The sequence below is a fragment of the Quercus lobata genome, chromosome 11 (assembly GCF_001633185.2).
Source record: "Quercus lobata isolate SW786 chromosome 11, ValleyOak3.0 Primary Assembly, whole genome shotgun sequence".
Taxonomy (NCBI): Eukaryota; Viridiplantae; Streptophyta; class Magnoliopsida; order Fagales; family Fagaceae; genus Quercus; species Quercus lobata.
The window spans coordinates 23127139-23152590 of NC_044914.1; the positions used below are offsets into that span (position 1 = coordinate 23127139).

Below are 25452 nucleotides of genomic sequence, written 5' to 3' on the forward strand. Positions count from 1 at the left end.
GTTTTATAGTTCCCTCGTCTCAACAGCATATACTTTTGATGCCAATCAAGTAAGGCTGATTCTTGAAGAGCTCAGCCAATTTACAAAGTTCCATACCTGCCTACCATTCAAAACTTTAGGGAAGGGTCAAGGTGTATTGATTTGATCTAGCTCGACACAGAAATTATATACATCAAAGTTTATTTCAAATTGCTAATAATTTGTCAACGCTGCTCCAATAGGAATTCCACAATATGCAAATTTATACAAATTTTGAACGCCAATGATCTATTTAGAAGAATTTAGCTCTTTATGTGAATGCATTAAGAAATAGTGGATAAAATTCCAAGCAGAATTTTCTTGTTTTTTTTATTATCTTATTTTCAATCAAGTTTTTATTTATCGATCAATAAAAATAAAAAATAAAAATTCCAATCAGAATTCATTACCTAGGATAGGTGCCCAGCATGAGGGGATATCTTACGTCAATGGGTGCATGCAACATCTCTCATATACATGTGAGGTCCACATGTGCAGATCCCAAGTACATGTGAAGCGTTTGTTGCATACACCTGTGGCATAAGATAATCAGCTCTTTACATATTTTACATTATGATTGATCAGGTTGGGAACCTACTAGGTCAAAATGTTTAAATATCAAAAACATCATTTACCAATTAAACATTCATGCCATCTAATGTATTCACTGGAAATGTTGCAACTTGCAAATACATGGGCAGAAGATTTTTTTTTTTTTTTTTTTTTTCCCAGGCTTCTCAATTATATTTATTCTTCATTTCAATTATCATATTAAAGTAATGTTCTAAAAAATTCCACACCCAACAAAAAAAAAAATCATAGTTCACTACACAGACATTATACTCCCAAAGTTGTTCACTAAAAAACATTAAGCACAAAGTTATTCAGTAAAACATTTTTGGTGAGTGTTTAGTTGGAGAGAGGTGAAGGAAAAAAATTGATAGAGCCCAAATATTTTCTCTCCAGGTCCACCAAAATGTTCTTTCCAAAATTGGGAGAAAACTTGCATTTTTCCTAGATTGACAAAAATGCCCATATGCAGTGTACACTTGCACATGAGCTTCGTCCTCCTTTTTTTTTGGCATTCCTGGAAGTTGCCTCCACTTCTTCTTCTTCTTCTTTTTTTCCCCTAGGGGCTAGGCATGATAGTTGTTTTGTTTTTCTTTTCTTTATTTTTATTTTTATTTAACTAGACGTGATTTTTTTTTTTTTATAATAAATTTGGGTGATTGGTTTTTTCTTTTTCTTTTTTCACTTTTTTTGTTTTAATTGGGCATCATTTTTTAACAAAGGGTATATGAGTAAATTTATACAAACTCACTTTTTCCATCTCTCTACTTTTTCATTCCCAACCAAACAAAAATGAGAAAAATTAAAATTTTTTCTATCCTCCCATTTTTCCATTCTCCTACCATTTTTTATCCTCTCACTTTTCCACCCCTCCAACCAAACACACCCTAATTGAAGCATGCTTGGAGCAGCAAAAATAAAAAGAATTCTTTTGTACATGGAGTACAAAACAGAAAATGAATAACCAAAAACTGCATGACCTAAGGTTCCATGCAAAATTGAACGAGAACAGGATTGATACAAATCGTTAATTTTGATTTCCACTCTAAAAAGAATCATATTTCAATGAGCTTTGTTTCACTAATGCAATGGTAAAACAGAGCTAAAGCTATTAAAGATAACAGCTAAAAATGAAAATTTTCTCTGAGATAAAATTATGAGCTCAACAATGTCCTCTAGGAGGAAAACGTACAACAGGGAAGGCCATTTACTTACATTGAAATTAAAAATCAATAGAGGCCCAAAAATTTCCACCAAAAAGCTCCAATTACTCCCCAGATGATAGTATTGATAACAGCCATTATGAATCCCACTTTGAATACATCGGGAAGGTCTACATAACCAGCTGTTGAGTAAGAACAATAAATAAAATAAAATTAGACACCATGCAGCAACAGATCTTAAAAGGGGTAAAATCATAACACTAACTTCTGAAGGCTTTCCATAAAGAGATATTACATTGTTAGTCCTTAAAATCAAGAAGAACGGACGGATATAGACATCTTGAATTTCTTCTATGATATATGCCCATGTTAAAATTCAAAACAAAATATTTTCTTTTCATCACCATCAATGAACTGCCGAAAATTAAAACCGTCCAAAAAATGGAAGTCATAAGAAACAGAAACAATAGATGAGCTAAATCCCTTGTCATCTAAAAACAAGGACAAAAACATGAATCAACAGAAAGTTATGCATGATATGTGTAAGAGTCACACCTCCAAAGTATACAGCAGCCTGACCACTGCTATAATGTGTTATGGCACCGAAAAGATTTGTATTGTATGCTAAAGCCAGAGCTGCTAACACGCCAGGAACCCCAGCAGCCAACTGCATAGCAAGGAATGCAGAGTACAAAGCTCCAACATGACCTGTTTGACTTGCAAAGAGGTAGTGGATGAGGAAGTAAGAAGCCTGAAGAACACCAAATGCAGCTGGCCAACTCAAAGAGAAAGATTGAAGCGATTTGGCGACACAATCAGACATCCAGGTCACAATACCAAGGTTCGTCAATTGGCCTGCCATACCCACTAGAACAGCAAACCAAGCCAAGGTATCCCATGCAGATTTTTCACTTAAGCAGTCATCCCAATCAAGGACTCCCAACAAAAGGAGAATGGATAAGCCTGTCATTGCAGTTACAGCACTTGCTATACCAAGAGCATCACTGCAAATGGACAAAGAAATATTAGTTATTCAAATACCTAATAGGTCAAAAACAAATTGGAATAGAAACCACATACTGAAGATATAATGAGTTTGCAACTTTCAGCTAACAATGATGAGAACATCAAATATATTGAGCTGCAGGTATTACTAAAAGAACATAACGATTGCTTTTAAAAATATATTTACATTCAAATGAAAGCTCTATTCCAGAAAAAATATAAACACACAAGGATAAAATCTAGGACATATTTTCATGCAACACTGGTGAACTAGAACAAGATATAGGGATCAATCTCTATTATCAGAAGAGTTATAATTATTTTTTGTAAATTTAGACATTGTTTAATTTTGATTTTTAGCTCTTTATTTTAGGGGTTATATTAGTCAAAATAGAGTCCTAGTACATACCATATAGGTTAGGATTAGTTTAATAAGATTATTATTTAGAGAAAAAGAATTGTAGAGTCTATAAATTGGCCTACAAGTTGTAAACCAAGATAATTAATTCAGTTTTCAATCAATAAAATCTATAGAGTTTTTTTTTTGGTGGATTTCAAAACCCTGTGGACTCGGGACTTTATCACTTCCGCTGCATTAATTGGTTGGTCTCAGAAGAGGGAATACTCTGGCAATGGCAACTGGCAGAAGAAATCCAGACAATCCTATACCAGAGGACCATTGTAAAAAGCCTATTCCAAAGGTCAAATTTGATCTGTTCAAGATAACCAATGAATGGTGCAAGAAATCCTAACCGCTTTTTAAAGGTTACTGACAATTGGTTTTGGTTTGTCACTGACAAACCAAAACCCTAGTCATCAAAACCTAGGGTTGGAGAAAATCGGGCTTTTTGAGGGCCAAGCATTTGTTGAACATGGTCTTGAGCACATAAATTTTATGGTGCAGCTTGCAAGAGCCAATGCAACGCCATAATAAGTTTTAATCACAGGGCACTATCAGAAAGAAGGTTTATAACATAATTATGGATAGTGGTAGTAGTGAGAATTTTGTTAAGAAGAAGTTCGAGGAGCATTCTACACCATATAAAAATGGTTGGGCCAGGAAAGGTGAAGATCTAGAATTAGAGGTAAGTGAAATCTGTGATGTGCCTATTTCTATTAGAAGAACATATAGAGATGTGATGGTTTGCAATGTAGTAGGCATAGAAATTGTTGGGTAAATCTTGGCAATTTGATTGATGCATATAGAGGTAATGCAGATTGCAGTTTTGAGTCTGGGAATCAAGCTTTCCAAATAGAAATTGGGGGGGTAAGGACAAAAGGTGAGGGCTTTATGCAGTGGGTCAGACTTTTATGGGGAAGGACAAAAATTTTCATGTAGCTTTTGAAAGAGGAGAAGCCAAAGTTAGACAAGAAAGTTGAAGAACAAGATCAGACATCCTTGCAAGTTAAACAATTAGAAGTAGAAGAAAAACTTTGGCAAAAAAATCATAAAGAAGTCACGGAGTTTAATGTGGAGAGTGATCACAAATTTATTAAAACAGTAGAACTTCGTTAAGTCTTATCACAAATCTTATGAATTCAAAGATCAAGCTCGTAAGTTGATATCTTATTAATTCAAAGATCAAGCTCGTAAGTTGATTACAATTCTAATGAATCCAACAAGTTGATTTTATTAGTGTGGGAAACTTTTTATATTATTTCAGATAGTAATTTGGTCTATATTGTCAATCTATTAAAGAATGACGAAAAGAAATTTGGGTTATACATATTTGGGATTTTCTATGTTAAGAGATTCAAGATTTTGATATATTTAAAATATCCCTTTACATGGCAAGGAAATTTCAATTTTGAATTCAACAAATCCCTGGTGATTTTTTTTTTTCAAGTGGAGAGGACTAACATAGGACAAGATATAGGGCTCAATCTTTACCATGGGAAGACTTTTTATTTGAAATTATTTTACCAATTTTGTTTCCTCTTTTTGGGGTTTTATAAGGCCCTAAAATGATAACTTATACATTAGGCTTAATGATGCAAAAAGTAAAGCGTTCAAGGAGAAACAAGATTAAATACTAAATGATTCTAGAATTATGGTCTAGTTTTGATGTGGGGGGCTTTTTGGCACTTTTTAAAGGCTACTTTAATTATTATTGAATCTAAGTATTTAGTTTCTTTACTTTAGAAAGTTGTTGGTTCAGTTTTAACAAAGTTTTACTAAAAATAGGGGTAGTTTGGTAATTTTTATATTTTCTGGAATATGCTGGAGTGAGTTGTTCTAGACACCCAAGACTATTATTTTATGTTTTGAGTCTTGTTCAATTGCCAAAAAGCTGTTAACAAATCAAGGGATGCAAAAAAATAAAAATAAAGAATTCAACTCTCCCTGTAGTTTTTTTTTTTTTTTTTTAAATTGACTTTTGCTACTAATTATCAGCAGGGAAAAAAAAAAGGAACAGTTTGGTGATATATGTGTGTGTGTGTAGATATATATGAAATGGTAATTTAATAATAACTATCACAAAGTAAGGCATACTACATACCCAAAGACCCACAAAGAGACTGCAAGGAGCATTGTACCGACCATCACCCACTCATTTCTTGTAACAGGACCCATATGCTCCAATTTCTTTGCAGCCATGGCAGGTGCATCTGGTGTGTCTTTGGTTTCAGGAGGATATAACTTGTATAAGACTAGAGGAGTAGCTAAAAGACAGGCAATTGCTGGTAAACTAGCAGCTTTGAACCAAGTAACCCAAGGGCTTGAAACTATCACCCCAAGTTCCTCAGCCAATTTGAGGCAGAGCAGGTTTTGAGCTGCAGCAGTCAGGAAAAGAGCACTAGAGCTAGCAGCAGACTGTCAAAACATTACAAATGAGCAATGCATCAGTTGCCTAGGTATCACATGATGACAAAATTAACAACATCGATCATGGAATAACATAGAGTCATAAACAAGGACAGAGTACAATATGCATAGATGCTGAAAAAGGAATTGTAGATACCATCTAATGTAGCTAACACATCTATTTGTCCTGGGAAAAAATGGAAAAGTATATCTAGTTATCAACATGAGATAAATCAAAAAAATTAAGAGTCTCTAATAAAGAAACAAAACTCATTATCAATACCCTGAACTAAAATCAACCCTATCTGCAGTTTTCTTTCAAGAAAATGAACACACCTTCCTTTTATTGTCCAAGCGCTATTACCTAGAATCATTTCTACTAGGCTCTGTAAAATAAATTCAAAACAAGCAATTCAATTAGCACTGCATTTTCCTTTTTAAACCCATATATTATAATACCCTGAATGTCTTAAAAGATCATTAGAAAATGACCATTTTTTAGCCTAATTACTCACACTTTTCTAGCTCAATTGAACCAAAACAAATATGTGGAGCATCGATCCAAACAGGCGGATGATTTCTTTCGTACCCATGTGAAGGAAACACTTCAAAATGCGTAAAGTAACAAAATCATAACAGATGGTCCAGGTATTGATGAGGGATATGTGTCCAGCACAACAACCATTAGACATGTTCCTAGTACACTAAAGAAAGAGATGAGGAAGCCAGAAGATCATAGCTTTTGTTATAAAGTCGACCAATTTAGACTACGAAATGGCCAATGGAAAAACTGCATTGAACAGAAACTCAAAAGGCAGTCACGCAACCGCAACGCAAATCAGAAAAGGAGTAAAAAATGACGGTATTCTTTATCAATAAATAAATATCTATATACAATGGAATTTAACAAGCCATTGCACGACATAACCCAATGGATATCCAAAAGTTCTCCTATATCTAGTAAGTTTTCATTGACAAATCAAATAAAATAATAGCCAGTAAACATTCACAGATGTGCAATTGGGCTAACACCATAGATATTAGATAAGCAGATTTAATAATAAATAAAGGGTCTACATCAACTATATAAAAATCCCAATAGCATCACTAAACTTAATCAAAATTTTAAAATATAAACAATGAAAAAAAAAGTTAAAAAAAGTTTTAAAAAAAAAGCCGTGCATCAACTAGATAATAAAAAAAAAAAAGTTATAACTTCAATGACCCTCATATCATACATACACGATCTCATTTAATAATGAGAAACACACAAAAGCGAATATCAATGTTTCGAAATTATCATAATTAAAACTCAAAACCAAATGAAATCTAATGGGCAACATAACCAAACCTGAAATTGAGACTGAACAAGATAAGAACCGAGCTTTTTGGCAGATGGGTCGCCGGGTTTGCTCCCGGCAGAGAGCGACAGCGACTGAATTATGGGCAAAAACACGCCGCCAGCCCTCGCGGTGGTGCTGGGCATAGCCGGGGCGATGAGGGCTTCGCTTATGGTCAATCCGTAGGACAGTCCTAAGGTGCTGCGGCCCAGCCACTTGACGAAATAGGTGGCGATCCTGTTGCCTAGCCCGGTCTTGACGAAGCCGCGGGCGAAGAAGAATGATATGACTATGAGCCAGATGACTTCGTTGGTGAAGGCGGAGAAGGCGGTGGCGAAGGAGAGAGTTTTGGTGAGGACGGTGACTGTGAGGCCTAAGAAAGCCCACGCGCCGACGGGTAATGGGCTGAGGACGAGGCCGGCGATAGTGGAGACGAAGATGGAGAGGAGCTGCCAGGCTTGTGGGGTCACTTCGAGGGGCTTGGGAATGAGGAATCGGACGATTAAGCCAATTGAGACTGAGAGTATTAGTGGGATTGGTTTGGCTGATTGTGTAATTTGTGGAGATGGGGAAGGGTGGTTTGGGGACTTTGTGGAGGAGGAGTGGATTGGAGGGAGGAAACGGGGTTTGAAGAGAGAGGAGTTTGGGGTGGGCTTGATTGGAAAGAAGAGAGAGGAGGAGGAGGAGGATCGCAGGGTGGGGATGGAGTGAGGAGTGGAGATGGACGGTGAGGATTTGGAGATGGGGTGGTGGTGGTGGTGGAAACGATGATGAAGGAAAGAAGAGCGAGTGGGGAAAGAGAAGGAAGTGGAGAGAGAAGAAAGAGCAAAACTCTCCATTTTTTGTTGAGAGTTTTGGAAGTGAAGAAAGAGTTTGGAGATGGAGAGTACAGAGATTGGGTTCTTTGAGTTTGTTCTGTTTTTGTTGTTGATACCAAAGTGTGTGAAGTGAGAACGGACCTTCCAAAGTTCCAAAAGGTGAAAAGACAAAAAAAAATGGTTTTGGGAGTTTGGTTTGTGAGGAGGGAAAATTGTGGAAAATAGTACTTCTTTATGTTGACGTCTGTTTGCTTGTTAACCAAAAGCTTTTTTGTCTTTTTCTCTCTACTTTCTCCCAAGCTCTTAACTATAGTGGAAGAGTTTTGCACGTTGTTTATTAGTCCTCAACTTTTGTCCATTGTAACCTAGTGGGGTTAGTTGCGTGGTTGGGCGTTTAGAGAAGGTGATACAAAAAGTTTGAAGGCAGAATACCAAAATAAATAAAAAACTGTACCAAGTCAAGTACATGATAAGTGGAAAAATGAGATGAAAAAAAATTGTAACTAAAAAATCTAAAGCTTAACAAGGGCCAAGCAGGGTCTTTGGTTGACTCTGAAGGACCAAGGCTGTATGATATCGTCTGCCTTGAGTCAATTCTTCTTCGCCACTGTTTGCCACCCAGAGCCAAAGATGTAGGAGATGCCGCTATCCAACTTCCACTTCTTCAATATGAAGGTTGAATCTGCAAGGCTGGGCTCGATCAAGGGGACTTGCATTCCTTTGCAACTGGTGCTATTTGGTTCTCTTTGCTCTTGGTCCTCCTGTGTGAGAAAGTCAGCCCTCATCTGACCCTTTGGAATGGAAAGCCGAGCAGAGGAAGAATCCATGCCGGCTAGGGACAACTGCTTCTGTATAACAAGCTTCAAATCCTGACCTTTGAGTTTATTGATTTTGTGTTTGACTTGGATGGACAAGACGTGTGGTGAGTCAGGACCCGCTTGCTGAATGACTCTAGATGTGGGTGTGGGGTTGATCCTCTGCCTCTTAGGTTTGGGTATGGGAGACTTTTTTTTAGATAGCACTGTTGCAGAGTAGTTAGGAATGGCAATGGGTGTAGCAGAAGAGCTTCCCAAATGATGGGGTTTCTTTAGTGGAATGATTTTCAGCCGCGGGACTATCTTGAGTGCAGCAGAAGCCTCTGGTTCTGGTTCTGGTTCTTCTTGTAGTAGAGAAGCTTTCAATTCCGGACCTGCAGTGGCAGTGGATGGAGAAAACCTCTTCCTTTTGATGTTCAATTCTGGAAATTGGGAATTGGAATGAGGTTTCGAAGAACCAAGATTCGATCTTTTGTGGTGGGCGCCCCAGGTGAGTCTGAAACGATATTGGAGCTTCTTCTCTTCCAAAGGAGTGTCATCGTTCTCTGTGACCAGTGGCAGTGGCAGTGGCAAAGGTGTTTGATCTGATGTGTTGACGAGGCACTGAAATAGAATGAGTTTCATCAAAACCCTTTGACTGGGCAAGTCCATTGCATCTTTTCCCCTCTCTGGCATGAAATCATTAAGCAGTACATATCCAAATCGAATGACCCAACATCAAAAAGTAATCTCTTAGGAGATGAATGAGAGTCGGAACAAGTCTCCATCATTGCAAAATCAAATGATTCTCTTCTCTGTGAGTTTCAGAGATAGAAACACAAAGACTCACTCATTCTCTTCTCCATCATTGTGTTTCTATCTCTGGGATTGCGTTGGATTTAATTCAGTCCCTTGATTGAGAGTTCGGAGAGAACAAAACAGAGAGTGAGTCTTTGAGTCTGAGAGCGAAAGATCTATAATTCAAAACCCAAACACTAAAACTAACCAACGGCTAGTAGAATTGAGAGAACAGAGCAGAGAAGAGGGATTTATTGTAATTCAAAACCCAAACCAAACCCAATCCATAATTCAAACCCAACTCTCAAATCCTCCAATCCTCTTAAACTAAACCTTCGGCCCACTTCAAAATCAACCCAAACCCAACAAATAAAACCAATCAGGCCGCTTCCCAGTTTAAAAACAAAACCCATCAACCATCAGCCTAGCTGAAACCACAAAAATGCCATTGAACTTTTCAAAATTATATTTTCAACTTCAAACTTTCACAAAATTACATTTTCAACATTAAATCTGTTCACAGTTTACATTTCGACCCCTAATTTTTTCAAAAAATTAAACTTTGATCCCTCAAATTTTAATAAATTTTCATGTTTGACCCCCAAACTTTTTAAATAACATTTTTTTACCCCAAAATTTTCATGAAATCATTAAATGACCCCTAAATTTCAAAAATTGCACAAATGCCCTTGAGGTCACAAAAATGAAATATCCCTTTTCAATCTCTTTTTGTGCCAAAATAAAATTATTTTTCATTTGGAAATAGTAAAATTATTAAAAGATTTTGTTATCAACTTTATAGGAATTTAACATTTGTGTTCTTGTTATTTCTATATGTCCGTTTGCATGAGATAAAATACTTTGCCAAAAAGAATTGCAAGATTGCATTTGTTAGGCACTTAGGCTATGCTGTGGAGTGAAGTGAGCTTTACTTATTCCTTTTGCAATTTACCTTCCTTGTCAATGCCATGTGAGCAAGTGCTTGGCCATGTCTTTTTTATCTTGCTTTCTAGAAAAAAATGACATAAAAATGCATTTTGCACATATCTACATACTCACATGTCATCTTAGGATATGTTTGCTTCCTTTTATCACATATACACACACATAACATCCATTCTTTTTAAAACCAAATGACAAGTATTTTAGTTGTCATGTGTTTTGTATATGATTAACTTTTTCGTCCAAGATAACTCCAATATAGATGGCAAGATGGACATTGTGGCAATTCATTCAAATTAGGGGGTTAATTGACCAATCAGAAATTGTAGGAGGAACATTGTAATTCGGATGAAAGGTTATGGGGAAAAAGAATTTTCCATAAAATTAAACTGGAAGATGCAATAGTATGCTATAACCAAATATTCCCATGGGAGGAGCAAATGAAACTGTAGGATTACAGATTACTATTGCTAGGTAAAGATCTCATCTCCAGCTCCTTTGTGTGGATAAATAGGGGGCTAAATGCGCGTGTTGTGGGCGTTTATTGTGTCTATTTCCTCCAAGAATTTCTCAAACTGAGGAAGCGTAATATATTTTGTAGTCTTTTGTTTTAATAAGAATATACATTTTTTTTTTCCACGGAACACAATCCTTCCACTCATGCAAGTCTAACGAGTTTGAAGGGATTATAGTGCATAGAAAAAACCATTCTTCTGTGCAATTGAATTAGTCCATGAACTGACGGATTAGTATACCAAGAATTTGCTAGTATCAACATTTACCAAAAATCACTACATGAGGAGAAAAGAAGCGTAACAGTCCCTTTTGAAACAATCAAGTAGTGGACTACTAGACTCAATAGGTTTGAAGGACGTGCCGGAAACCCAAAGGCTCAAGTTCCATCCAGCATACTATCAGTCCATGAGATTTTCGGGGTATCTCATGAATAAGGAGTGGAATAATCTAACCAAAAGACACCACTTCCTTATATGTAATTGAAAAAAAAAAAAAAAAATTGCAACAAAGTGGGAATAGAAAAATTAGGATGTCCTCCATCCAGAATAGTCGCTTTCGGCTTTTGCTTGTACCATTAATTTTACCATTACAAGCCGAGGAAGCAAGTTGTTATCCCTAAGAACTGTATTTACTTACTGTGTTGTGAACCATTTGACTATGTTTTGGCAATATTAGAATTTTTAATCTAGATGGGTAACTTAATTTTGCTTCGGTTAATTGTTTTATAGTTCCCTCGTTTCAACAGCATATACTTTTGACGCCAATCAAGTAAGGCTGATTCTTGAAGAGCTCAGCCAATTTACGAAGTTCCATACCTGCCTACCATTCATGACTTTAGGGAAGGGTCAAGGTGTATTGATTTGATCTAGCTCGACACAGAAATTACGTACATCAAAGTTTATTTCAAACTGCTAATAATTTGTCAACGCTGCTCCAATAGGAATTCCAATATGCAAATCTATACAAATTTTGAACTCCAATGATCTATTTAGAAGTATTTAGCTCTTCATGTGAATGCATTAAGAAATAGTGGATAGAATTCCAGGTAAAATTTTCTTCTTCTTTTTTTGTCTTTCTTATTTTCAATGAAGTTTTTATTTACCGATAAAATAAAATAAAATAAAAATCCAAACAGAATCCATTACCTAGGATAGTTGCCCAGCACGATGTGATATGTTATGTCAACGGATGCATGCAACATCTCTCATATACATGTGAGGTCCACATGTGCAGATCCCAAGTACATGTGAAGCGTTTGTTGCATACACCTGTGGCGTAAGAGTGATAAGACAATCAGTGCTTTACATATTTGACATTATGATTGATGTGGTTGCAAAATTTTGTAAAATATAGAAGGTATTCAATTTTGCACATTTTAATCTAAAAAATACTTACGTTAGTACTTGTAAAAATGTGCAAATATACAAAACTGCTAAAGTAACATACATCTGTTCATATGCAAATGATTTTTTTATTCTTTTTTCTCTCTCCCCGTCATGTAGCTCTCTCATCTGTCTTCTTCTCACAACAAAGAAAGAAAAAGGTAAGTGAGGCCATGTGGATAGTGGTTTGTTTGATATAATAAAAAATTAAAAAAATATATTATTATTTACATAATATAGATGATAGAAAAAATAAATTGATGCAAGTGTTTTGTAAAAATAGATGTATAAAATAAAATAAAAAGTATATTTTTTTCTTGCAAAGGACGAATGCGGTTGCTCTTAGGAACCTACTAACCAAAACATCATTTACCAATTATACATTCATGCCATCTAATGGTATTCACTTGAAATGTTGCAAATACATGAGCAGAAGGTTTTTCTTTTCTTTTTCCCAGGCTTCTCAATTATATTTATTCTTCATTTCAATTATCATATTAAAGTAGGGTTCTAAAAAATTCCACACCCAACAAAAAAAAAAAATAATCATAGTTCACTACAAAGACATTATAATCCCAAAGTTGTTCACTGAAAAACATTAAGCACAAAGTTGTTCAGTAAAACATTTTTGGTGAAGCCTAGGTGTTTTCTCCTGGCTCCACCTAAATGTTTTCTCTCCAAAATAAGGAGAAAACTGGATGGAGATGCATTTTTTCTTGATTGACAAAAATGCCCATGTGTACTTGCACATGGGCTTCATCCTTTTTTTTTCTTCTTTTCTTTTTTTCTTTTGCCTTTTCTGGACATTGCTTCCTCTTCTTCTTTTATTTTATTTTTTCCTAGGGCTTGGGTGTGATAGTTGTTTTGTCTTTCTTCTTTTTATTTTTTATTTTGTTTAACTAGACGTGATTTAAAAAAAAAAATTTGGGTGATTGCTTTTTTTTTTTTTTTTTGGTTGTTTGGCACTTTTTTTTTTGTTTTAATTGGGAATCATTTTTTAACAAAGGGTATATTAGTAAATTTTTACAAACTAACTGTTTCTATCTCTCCTCTTTTCCACTCCCAACTAAACAAAAAAGAGAGAAATTAAAATATTTTCTATCTTCCCACTTTTCCTTCCTCCTACTATTTTATATCCTCCCACTTTTTCACCCCTCTAACCAAACGAATCCTAAGTGAAGCATGCTTGGCGCAGCAAAAATGAAAAAAATTCTTTTCTTCATGGTAGAGTACAAAACAGAAAATCAATAACCAAAAAAACTGCATGACCTAAGGTTCCATGCAAAATTGAACAAGGAAGAGAACAGGATTGACACAAATCGTTAATTTTGATTTCCACCCTAAAAAGAATCATATTTCAATGAGATTTGTTTCACTAATGCAATGGTAAAACAGAGCTAAAGCTATTAAAGATAACAGCTAAAAATGAAAATTTGCTGAGATAAAATTATGAGCTCAACAATGTCCTCAAAGAGGAAAAGGTAGAACAGGGAAGGCCATTTACTTACATTGAAATTGAAAATCAATAGAGGCCCAAAAATTTCCACCAAAAAGCTCCAACTACTCCCCAGATGCTAGTATTGATAACAGCCATTATGAATCCCATTTTGAATACATCGGGAAGGTCTACATAACCAGCTGTTGAGTAAGAACAACAACAACAACAACAACAACAAAATTAGACACCATCCAGCAACAGATCTTAAAAGGGGTAAAATCATAATATTAACTTCTGAAGGCTTTCCATAAAGAGATACTTCATTGTTAGTCCTTAAAATCAAGAAGAACGGACGGAAATAGACATCTTGAATTTCTTCTATGGTAAATGCCCATGTTAAAATTCAAGACAAAATATTTTCTTTTACATCAATATCAATGAACTGCTGAAAATTAAAACCGTCCAAAAAATAGAAGTCATAAGAAACAGAAACAATAGATCAGAAGAATAACTAGAGCTAAATCACTTGTCATCTAAAAACAAGGACAAAAACATGAATCAACAGAAAGTTATGCATGATATGTGTAAGAGTCACACCTCCAAAGTATACAGCAGCCTGACCACTGCTATAATGTGTTATGGCACCAAAAAGATTTGTATTGTATGCTAAAGCCAGAGCTGCTAACACGCCAGGAACCCCAGCAGCCAACTGCATAGCAAGGAATGCAGAGTACAAAGCTCCAACATGACCTGTTTGACTTGCAAAGAGGTAGTGGATGAGGAAGTAAGAAGCCTGAAGAACACCAAATGCAGCTGGCCAACTCAAAGAGAAAGATTGAAGCGATTTGGCGACACAATCAGACATCCAGGTCACAATACCAAGGTTCGTCAATTGGCCTGCCATACCCACTAGAACGGCAAACCAAGCCAAGGTATCCCATGCAGATTTTTCACTTAAGCAGTCATCCCAATCAAGGACTCCCAACAAAAGGAGAATGGATAAGCCTGTCATTGCAGCTACAACACTTGCTATACCAAGAGCATCACTGCAAGTGGACAAAGAAATATTAGTTATTCAAAAACCTAATAGGACAAAAACACATTGGAATAGAAACCACATACTGAAGATATGATGAGTTTGCAACTTTCAGCTAACAATGATGAGAACATCAAATATATTGAGCTGCAGGCATTACTAAAAGAATATAACGATTGCTTTTAGAAATATATTTACATTCAAACGAAAGCTCTATTCCAGGAAAAAATATAAACACACACGGATAAAATCTAGGACATATTTTCATGCAACACTGGTAAACTAGAACAAGATATAGGTATCAATCTCTATTTGTTTAATTTTGATTTTTAGCTCTTTATTTTAGGGGTTATATTAGTCAAAATAGAGTCTTCAATTACATACCATATAGGTTAGGATTAGTTTAATAAGATTATTATTTAGAGAAAAAGAATTGTAGAGCCTATAAATTGGCCTACAAGTAGTAAACCAAGATAATTAATTCAGTTTTCAATCAATAAAATCTATAGAGTTTATTTTTGGTGGATTTCAAAACCCTGTGGACTCAGGACTTTATCACTTCTGCTGCATTAATTGGTTGGTCTCAGAAGAGGGAATACTCTGGCATAATGGCAACTGGCAGAAGAAATACAGACAATCCTACACCAGAGGACCATGGTAAAAAGCCTATTCCAAAGGTCAAATTTGATCTGTTCAAGGAAGATAACCAATGAATGGTGCAAGAAATCCTAACCGCTTTTTAAATGCTACTGACAATTGGTTTTGGTTTGTCACTGACAAACCAAAACCCTAGTCATCAAAACCTAGGGTTGGAGAAAATCAGGCTTTTTGAGGGCCAAGCATTTGTTGAACATGGTCTTGAGCACATAAATTTTATGGTGCAGCTTGCAAGAGCCAATGCAACACCATAATAGGTTTTAATCACAGGGCACTATCAGAAAGAAGGTTTGTGACATAATTATGGATGGTGGTAGTAGTGAGAATTTTGTTACGAAGAAGTATGAGGAGCATTCTACACCATATAAAAATGGTTGAGCCAGGAAGGTGAAGATCTAGAATTAGAGGTAAGTGAAATCTGTGATGTGCCTATTTCTATTAGAAGAACATATAGAGATGTGATGGGTTGCAATGTAGTAGGCATAGAAATTGTTGGGTAAATCTTGGCAATTTGATTGATGCTTATAGAGGTAGTGCAGATTGCAGTTTTGAGTCCGGGAATCAAGCTTTCCAAATAAAAATTGGGGGTAAGGACAAAAGGTGAGGGCTTTATGCAGTGGGTCCGACTTTTATGGGGAAGGACAAAAATTTTCATGTAGCTTTTGAAAGATATAGGGCTCAATCTTTACCATGGGAAGACTTTTTAAACATCCATTTACAATTTTTGAAATTATTTCACCAATTTTGTTTACTCTTTTTGGGGTTTTATAAGGTCCTAAAATGATAACTTATACATTAGGCTTAATGATGCAAAAAGTAAAGTGTTCAAGGAGAAACAAGATTAAATACTAAATGATCCTAGAATTATGGACTAATTTTGATGTGGGGGGCTTTTTGGCACCTTTTAAAGGCTACTTTAGTTATTATTGAATCTAAGTATTTAGTTTCTTTACTTTAGAAAGTTGTTGGTTCAGTTTTAATAAAGTTTTGCAAAAAATAGGGGTAGTTTGGTAATTTTTTAATTCCTGGAATATGCTGTAGTGAGTTGTTCTAGACACCCAAGAGTATTATTTTATGTTTTGAGTCTTGTTCGATTGCCAAAAAAGTGTTAACAAATCAAGGGATACAAAAAAATAAATGGAGAATTCAACTCTCCCAGTAGTTTTTTTTTTTTTTTTTTTTTTAAACAATTGACTTTTGTGCTACTAATTATCAGCAGGGAAAAAAAAGGAACAATTTGGTGATATATGTGTGTTTATATATATATGAGATGGCAATTTAATAACAACTATCACAAAGTAAGGCATACTACATACCCAAAGACCCACAAAGAGACTGCAAGGAGCATTGTACCGACCATCACCCACTCATTTCTTGTAACAGGACCCATATGCTCCAATTTCTTTGCAGCCATGGCAGGGGCATCTGGTGTGTCTTTGGTTTCAGGAGGATATAACTTGTATAAGACTAGAGGAGTAGCTAAAAGACAGGCAATTGCTGGTAAACTAGCAGCTTTGAACCAACTAACCCAAGGGCTTGAAACTATCACCCCAAGCTCCTCAGCCAATTTGAGGCAGAGCAGGTTTTGAGCTGCCGCAGTTAGGAAAAGAGCACTAGAGTTACTAGAAGACTGTCAGCACATCACAAATGAGCAATGCATCAGTTGCCTAGGTATCACATGATGACAAAATTAACAACATCAATCATGGAATAACATAGAGTCATAAATTTAACAAGGACAGAGTACGATATGCATAGATGCTGAAAAAGGAATTGTAGATACCATCTAATGTAGCTAACACATCTATTTGTCCTGGGAAAAAAATGGAAAAGTATATCTACTTATCAACCTGAGGTACAGCAACAACAAAGCATTAGTACCAAAACTTGGGGGTAGTTATCAACATGAGATAAATCAAAAAATAACTAAAAAAACTCATTATCAATCCCCTGAACTAAAATCAACCCAAGAAGCAAACTCTATCTGCAGTTTTCTTTCATGAAAATGAACACACCTTCCTTTTATTGTCCAAGCACTATTACCTAGAATCATTTCTACTAGGCTCTGTAAAATAACTTAAAAACAAGCAATTCAATTACTACTGCATTTTCCTCTTTAAACCCATATATTTTAATACTCTGACTGTCTTAAAAGATCATCAGAAAATGACCATTTTTTATCCTAATTACTCCCACTCTTCTTGATCAATTGAACCAAAACAAAACATGTGGAGCAGATGATTTCTTCATACCCATGTGAAGGGGACATTTCAAAATGTTTTAAGTAACAAAATCATAAAAGATGATCCAGGTATTGATGAGGGATATGTGTCCAACACATCAACCATTAGACATGTTCCTAGTACACTAAAGAAAGAGATGAGGAAGCCGGAAGACCATAGCTTTTGTTATAGAGTTGACCAATTTAGACTACAAAATGGCCAATGGAAAAACTGCATTGAACAGAAACTCAAAAGGCAGTCACGCAACCGCAACGCAAATCGGAAAAGAGGTAAAAAAAATGACGGTATTCTTTATCAATAAATAAATAACTATATACAACGGAATCTAACAAGCCATTGCACGACATAACCCAATGGATATCCAAAAGTTCTCCTATATCTAGTAAGTTTTCATTGACAAATTAAATAAAATAATAGCTGGTAAACATTCTCAAATGTGCAATTGGACTAACACCATAGATAACCAGATTTTTTTTTTTTTGATACACATAGATAAGGCAGATTTAATATTAAAAAAAGGGTCTACATCAACTATATAAAAATCCCAATAGCATCACTAAACTTAATCAAAATTTTAAAATATAAACAATAAAAAAATTTAAAAAAAAAAAAAAAAGCCGAGCATCAACTAGATAATAAAAAAAAAAGTTATAACTTCAACGACCCTCATATCATACATACACGATCTCATTTAATAATGAGAAACACACAAAAGCGAATATCAATGTTTCGAAATTATCATAATTAAAACTCAAAACCAAATGAAATCTAATGTGCAACATAACCAGACCTGAAATTGAGACTGAACAAGATAAGAACCGAGCTTTTTGGCAGATGGGTCGCCGGGTTTGCTCCCGGCAGAGAGCGACAGCGACTGAATTATGGGCAAAAACACGCCGCCGGCCCTCGCGGTGGTGCTGGGCATAGCCGGTGCGATGAGGGCTTCGCTTATGGTCAATCCGTAGGACAGTCCTAAGGTGCTGCGGCCCAACCACTTGACGAAATAAGTGGCGATCCTGTTGCCTAACCCGGTCTTGACGAAGCCGCGGGCGAAGAAGAATGATATGACTATGAGCCAGATGACTTCGTTGGTGAAGGCGGAGAAGGCGGTGGCGAAGGAGAGAGTTTTGGTGAGGACGGTGACTGTGAGGCCCAAGAAAGCCCACGCGCCGACGGGTAATGGGCTGAGGACGAGGCCGGCGATGGTGGAGACGAAGATGGAGAGGAGCTGCCAGGCTTGTGGGGTCACTTCGGGGGGCTTGGGAATGAGGAATCGGACGATTAAGCCAATTGAGACTGAGAGTATTAGTGGTATTGGTTTGGCTGATTGTGTAATTTGTGGAGAAGGGGGAGGGCGGTTTGGGGAATTTGTGGAGGAGGAGGAGGAGTGGATTGGAGGGAGGAAACGGGGTTTGAAGAGGGAGGAGTTTGGGGTGGGCTTGATTGGATAGAAGAGAGAAGAGGATCGGAGGGTGGGGATGGAGTGAGGAGTGGAGATGGGGTGGTGGTGGTGGTGGAAACGATGATGAAGGAAAGAAGAGCGAGTGGGGAGAGAGAAGGAAGTGGAGAGAGAAGAAAGAGCAAAACTCTCCATTTTTTGTTGAGAGTTTTGGAAGTGAAGAAAGAGTTTGGAGATGGAGAGTACAGAGATTGGGTTCTTTGAGTTTGTTCTGTTTTTGTTGTTGATACCAAAGTGTGTGAAGTGAGAACGGACCTTCCAAAGTTCCAAAAGGTAAAAAGAAAAAAAAAAAAAAAAAAAAGGTTTTGGGAGTTTGGTTTGTGAGGGGGAAATTTGTGGAAAATAGTAGTACTTCTTGAAGTTGACGTCTGTTTGCTTCTTAACCAAAAGCTTTTTTGTCTTTTTCTCTTTTGTTTCTCCCAAGCTCTTAAACGGCTCATGTGTATTGGACACATTGTACTATAGTAGAAGAGTTTTGCGAGTAGAGTAAAAAGAAAGAATAGAATTTTGGATGATTACACGTTAGTATATTACTCCTCACCTTTTGTCCATTGTAACCTAGTGGGGTTTGGACGAGTGATTGCGCATTTAGTTTTAAAGTGTTGGACGAGGGGTTGCGCATTTAGTCTGAAAGTGGCTATCTCAAATTTGATTAAGTGTTCTCCAATTCAAGTCTGGGCACTATAACTTTGAAAAAACCTCTCTAAGCCAACGATTTGCCTTGCTATAAGCCAACCCGTCGTGAATAATGATTAGTCTCTAATTGAAATTTTTGAGAAAAGACTGTCAGTGACGGTTCCAAGATTTTTTTTAGGGGTCAGCAATGGCAAAATTAGGAATTGTCATTTGTCACGAGGGGCGAATAAAAAATTAAATGATTACTCTTTTTTTTCTATAGGTAAACTTCCATATTATATACAATAATCTAAAATAATATTATAAATACAATTTAGTATATAATATACAACTATATTATACAATAGTCTAAAATAGATAAGACAACAACTATTAAATGCATAAACTCATATAATTAAATTACTAATCATACATTTTTGTCAAATCAATAATAACTTATTATATTTATCCATTGTAACCTAGATAAATTTTTGTCCTCAACTTTTGTCCATTGTAATCTGGTTGGCTGAGTGGTTGGGCATTTAGTCTCAAAGTGGCTATCTCAAATTTGACTAAGTGCTCTCTAGTGTAAGTCTGGGCACCAGTGCTTTGAAAAAAACTCTCTGAGCCAGCGATTTACCCCTCTATAGGCCCACTCGTCGCGAATAATAATTAGTCTTTGATTGAAAGTTTTGAGGAAACACTGTCAGTGGCGACTCCAGAATTTTTTTCTAGGGGGTCAACAATGGCAAAACTAGGAATTTGTCATTTGTCATGAGGGGCGAGTAAAAAATTAAATAATTAATCTTTTTTTTCTATAGATAAACTTCCATATTATATACAATAATCTAAAATAATATTCTAAATACAATTTAGTATACAATACAACTATATTATACAAACAACAACTATTAAATGCATAAACTAATATAATTAAATTACTAATCATACATTTTTGTCAAATTAATAATAACTTATTATATTTGTGGGGCCCAAATGATTTATGGGCCAGGCCTATCTACCCGGGGAGAATCCGAAGGCCCAAGCCGAGGAGGGTTATGGCCCAAGCTCGACAAAATAGCCTATGGATACCGCCGAGGACAGCTCAGTCCTCGGCAGACCCAAAGTTCCCCCCCTGAAAGAGAGGTAAAGACGGTATAGGACTGAAACTTGGAAGAAAGATCTAAAATATCCAGGGAAAGCTGCTGTTACTGCCATTTAATGCTCTGAACCTGACAGAGCCGCATTCTTTGGCTTTTACAACCATCCCTAACGACTTTGAGTATGGACTGATGGGACAAGTATCAATCTTGGAAAGTTTAACCCTACGCGTGGACGAAGGACAGTGGACGCGAGCTAGTATAAAAGGAAAAGTAAGTAATCTATAGAGGGGGGTGGGAAAAATGGCCAAAAACCAGAGCCTCCCAGCCCACCTCCAGGAGAAAGTCTCCAGGGTTGAAGGAAAACTTAAACTCGTACGAACAACGCGAAAACCCGCCGCCTGTCAATCAAGGCCTAGCCTTCCAAACCCACGCTCTACAAATGATATTGTTAGGGGCCTTTTTACATGCGAACCCGACACTGTTACGGTCTGCCACGAATCGCGTCCTTACAATTGGCGCCGTCTGTGGGGAAGGCTTGTGTGTTGGTATAGGATGTGGGTCGATAGAGTTTCTTCGTTATTTCTAACCGTTGGTTATAGAGTTCTAGTATAAAGTTCTGCTAGGGGCTACGTTTCTTTACTAGGGGCTTGGCTGAGGAGCTAACTCCCTTAAAGCCAAGGTCTCCCGTAAAAAGCAAACTAGGCACTTGATAGCGTTAATCGTATGGATAAACTCTAGGGGCTTGGTTGAGGAGCTAACTCCCCTAAAGCCAAGATCCCACACGATGAGAAAACTAGGTTTTGGACAGAACCAGGGCATTGTATGGTCCACGGACTCAAGCCTATGGGGAAACCAATTACCTGGATGATGGAAAACTAGGTTTTGGACAGAACCAGGGCATTGTATGGTCCACGGACTCAAGCCTATGGGGAAACCAACTACCTGGATGATGGAAAACTAGGTTTTGGACAGAACCAGGGCATTGTAAAGTCCTCAGACTCAAGCCTATGGGGAAACCAACTACCTGGATGATGGAAAACTAGGTTTAGGACAGAACCAGGGCATTGTAAAGTCCTCGGACTCAAGCCTATGGGGAAACCAACTACCTGGATGATGGAAAACTAGGTTTTGGACAGAACCAGGGCATTGTATGGTCCACGGACTCAAGCCTATGGGGAAACCAACTACTTGGAGGAGGAAAGCTAAGTTTTAGACATTGGTCTAGCGTGCATCGCGCAGCACTCAGCAGTTATCCCGGTTAGTTCTAAGAGTTTAATTTACTGAGGATTACCATTGTTATACTTGATAATACTTGTGAGTTTAAACCAATAGGAATCTGTGTTAAAGCATTTTTCTGCTCGGAGTATCATTAAGGGCAAGCTTATATTTAATATTCATGCATAAAGTAGTTGTTACGAAGAAGAAAGATATGTATAGAGAAATAGACACATATTTTATTAAGACAAAGGAACAGTACAGTGTACAATGAAAAGCTGAAACAAAGTCTACACTAAAGCTAACTACGTATGTAACGAAAAATACAAGAGAGTGAAGATAAAGCCGAGGAGGTAGCACAGAGGAGAAGTTGGCTACTGCCTCGAGACCTTATTCCTCCTCAATGCCTTTGCACGCCCATAACTCAGGCAGCAAAAGAACCCAACTCGGGGCCTGCACCGGTGGAGAAAAGGTGCAGGGAACCTGACCTCAGGCTAACACCATCTACAGAAAGGGTGCAGGGAGCCGAAAGTTGGGGAGCCCCCACAAAAATTTGCCTGCCACAGGGCAGACGGCGCTGATCGCGGAAATTCCTTTTTCTGACCTACCAAAAATCTGGCGTGACCAAAACCTACTTCGGATTTTGACTAAAAGAAAGAGGAATACCATCTTCCTCCTGTCAAGACGGAGGACTGGCTTGAATCTGTGCCATCCTTGTCCGTACCATATCACCTTGAGGATTCGGTGCCTTTGGAGCGTGCGGAGACCTTTCATCCTCATCCGCGCCTCAAACATCTTGCTTTGAGGCAGTGGCACTAGAAAGAGAGATCGCGGATATGGAAGAAATATGGTTCTGAAGGGAACAGGAGAGGTCATGTGCAAGGGAAGTGATCCTCTATCCCATTTATACCCAGAAGTAAACCGGTGGCATTTAATTCACGCAGCGTCCCAAGGAACGCTACAGACAAAACGTCTCTGACTCGATTTCCCACGTCGTCTGCAACCCTGAGGTTAAAAGAGTCTCGAGAAGGCGCACCTCGAACACTGGGACGCCAAAAAGTACCGCGTGATCTAAGACTATGGAAATACCTCTCAATTCGTGGGCCCAGTAAATTCGCAGCCCAGGCCCGTTCAGCATATGGGCCCAGGGACAGAACCAAGGCCTTGCATGGTCCTCGGACTCAAGCCTATGGGGAAACCAAGTACAAAAAAGAAAAAATTACAAGTTTTGGACAGAACCAAGGCCTTGCATGGTCCTCGGACTCAAGCCTATGGGGAAACCAAGTACAAAAAAGAAAAAATCACAAGTTTTGGACAGAACCAAGGCCTTGCATGGTCCTCGGACTCAAGCCTATGGGGAAACCAAGTACAAAAATTATAATTATTACAAGTTTTAGACAGAACCAAGGCCTTGTATGGTCCTCGGACCCAAGCCAATGGGGAAACCAAATACTTGGATAAGAAAGGGTTTGAATTTCGTAAGATGAGTTACTTGATAAAAATGTCAGGTCATTTCATCCACGGCTTAAACACCATAAAAGGTTAAGACTAACAAAGTTGTAAGGAAGGTGGTGGAACGCCCCAGCATTTAGTCGTATAAGAAGGCTGTTCATTTGGTGGGTGATATATCTTCAAAGGGTTATTCCTCACACGGCATCAAACATTCGTTTTACTCCTCGGCTAGCATGGGGTAAGTATTACTTTTCACTGGTCGGCCTTATTGTGCCAAGCATTTCTATTAAAGTTATGGCGATATCTTTTTATTATCAAGTATTTTGGTCTTAGTCGTCATTGATTTAGATGCTATATTATTGTGCCGAGCAGCGTTTGTAAATTTAAAAAAAAAAGAAAAGGCATAGAGACAAAACATGCGAGATAAAATAACAACAATTTTTATTAATACGAAAAATTATTACAACGTACAAAGAGGGGCTCAAACGAGCCTATACAAAATGAGAACTGCCTAAGCAACAATTACATCCGTAGTACATATAAGTAAACTGTCAGGCGTCTTTTAAACTCGTCTTCAAAATCCCTCCAATCTCTGTCTCAATACTGCTCATATTACGATAAGAACATGCTTTAAAAAAGAAGAAGAAGAAGAAAAAATGGCGGAGAAGGAAATAGTAAGGAAGAAATCAATGAAGAAGATGGAGGAGATGAATGAAGAAGATGGAGGACATGAGTAAAGAAGGAGGAGAAGAAGAGAGAAGAGATGAAAAGAAAGAAAAAGGAGCAAAAGAGGGAGAAGTGAAAGCACCAGGATGGATCTGGTGCTGGGAAGACTAAGAAAGGGAGACAGAGGATAGCACCAGTGAAGGAAGAGAGGAAGAAGTAGAGACACTTAGTCCCTGCCTCGATCCTGACTCCCAACACACTGGAGCCATACTAGGTATGCTCATAGGAGAGCGGTTGGTACTGATGATGGGTGTCCTTGACTCGGTCACGCCAAAAGTTTGACGTGACGAGTCCCTGCTTCGGATTTTGATTGAAAGAAGGATGAGGTTGATTTTGAGTCTTCGCCATCCCTGTCCCGATCGAGCCATAATGAGCTTTACTGGAACATGGCGTTTATGGGAGGGGTCTGGCTTCCGCATCACTCGTTGTTATGATAAAGAATACCACGATTTAGTTTGTGAACCAGTGGGTAAAATGAACCCTAGGGGAGGCCAAGTATTTCAAATCTCAGAAGGATGAGAAGGAATTCTTTACGAAAACAATAACCTCCTCCTTTCCTTCTTATACAGAGGGTGGAACGGGAGACATTTAATAGGTTCAGATCTCCAAAGGAATCTGCCAACACCAACATGCCGGTTCCGTTTCTCCACCCCACCAAAACAAACCGCTGAATTAAAGTGGTCTCGTAAATAGTGGTCATTAAAAGCACGTTTTGGGAAACCCAAACGATAAGAGCGCATCAAGCGCGAAGTCAAAAACTGTCTCATAGACCGGCGCATTTCTTGGACAGATGAAGAGCCGCCAGCATTATTAATGGGCCAAATTGATTGGGCCGTAGGAAGAGGTTCGGCATCACCAAAACCCCCCTTTCCAACCAAGAGGTTGGACAGCCGGGTTTTGAGGGGCTATTGTGGGGCCCAAATGATTTATGGGCCAGGCCTATCTACCCGGGGAGAATCCGAAGGCCCAAGCCGAGGAGGGTTATGGCCCAAGCTCGACAAAATAGCCTATGGATACCGCCGAGGACAGCTCAGTCCTCGGCAGACCCAAAGTTCCCCCCCTGAAAGAGAGGTAAAGACGGTATAGGACTGAAACTTGGAAGAAAGATCTAAAATATCCAGGGAAAGCTGCTGTTACTGCCATTTAATGCTCTGAACCTGACAGAGCCGCATTCTTTGGCTTTTACAACCATCCCTAACGACTTTGAGTATGGACTGATGGGACAAGTATCAATCTTGGAAAGTTTAACCCTACGCGTGGACGAAGGACAGTGGACGCGAGCTAGTATAAAAGGAAAAGTAAGTAATCTATAGAGGGGGGTGGGAAAAATGGCCAAAAACCAGAGCCTCCCAGCCC

The 25452-nt window shown here is 37.8% G+C and overlaps 2 protein-coding genes across 7 annotated transcripts; both read right to left on the reverse strand.

Annotated features, from left to right (window-relative positions):
* Positions 1 to 1602: 1602 nt before the first annotated feature.
* On the reverse strand, positions 1603 to 7944 carry LOC115969506 (dicarboxylate transporter 2.1, chloroplastic-like). Its single transcript, XM_031089168.1, has 4 exons — positions 6914 to 7944; positions 5258 to 5571; positions 2307 to 2755; positions 1603 to 1933 (listed from the first exon to the last, which is right to left on the reverse strand). Exons 1-4 carry the CDS (start codon positions 7739 to 7741, stop codon positions 1818 to 1820), a joined length of 1707 nt encoding a protein of 568 aa, XP_030945028.1. The 5' UTR covers positions 7742 to 7944; the 3' UTR covers positions 1603 to 1817.
* On the reverse strand, positions 5496 to 19279 carry LOC115969507 (dicarboxylate transporter 2.1, chloroplastic-like). 6 transcript variants are annotated; one of them, XR_004086992.1, is made up of 6 exons: positions 18317 to 19279; positions 16600 to 16913; positions 14188 to 14636; positions 13661 to 13790; positions 11916 to 12038; positions 5496 to 5571 (listed from the first exon to the last, which is right to left on the reverse strand). XR_004086992.1 is itself a non-coding variant. In XM_031089169.1 (5 exons), exons 1-4 carry the CDS (start codon positions 19118 to 19120, stop codon positions 13675 to 13677), a joined length of 1683 nt encoding a protein of 560 aa, XP_030945029.1. In that variant the 5' UTR covers positions 19121 to 19279; the 3' UTR covers positions 11634 to 12038; positions 13661 to 13674. The 6 variants fall into 6 exon arrangements, 3 of the variants coding, with proteins under 3 accessions (XP_030945029.1, XP_030945030.1, XP_030945031.1); XR_004086994.1 differs by lacking the exon at positions 5496 to 5571 and adding an exon at positions 12217 to 12281 and having other exon boundaries at positions 11632 to 12038; XR_004086993.1 differs by lacking the exon at positions 5496 to 5571 and adding an exon at positions 12217 to 12285 and having other exon boundaries at positions 11632 to 12038.
* Positions 19280 to 25452: the final 6173 nt, after the last annotated feature.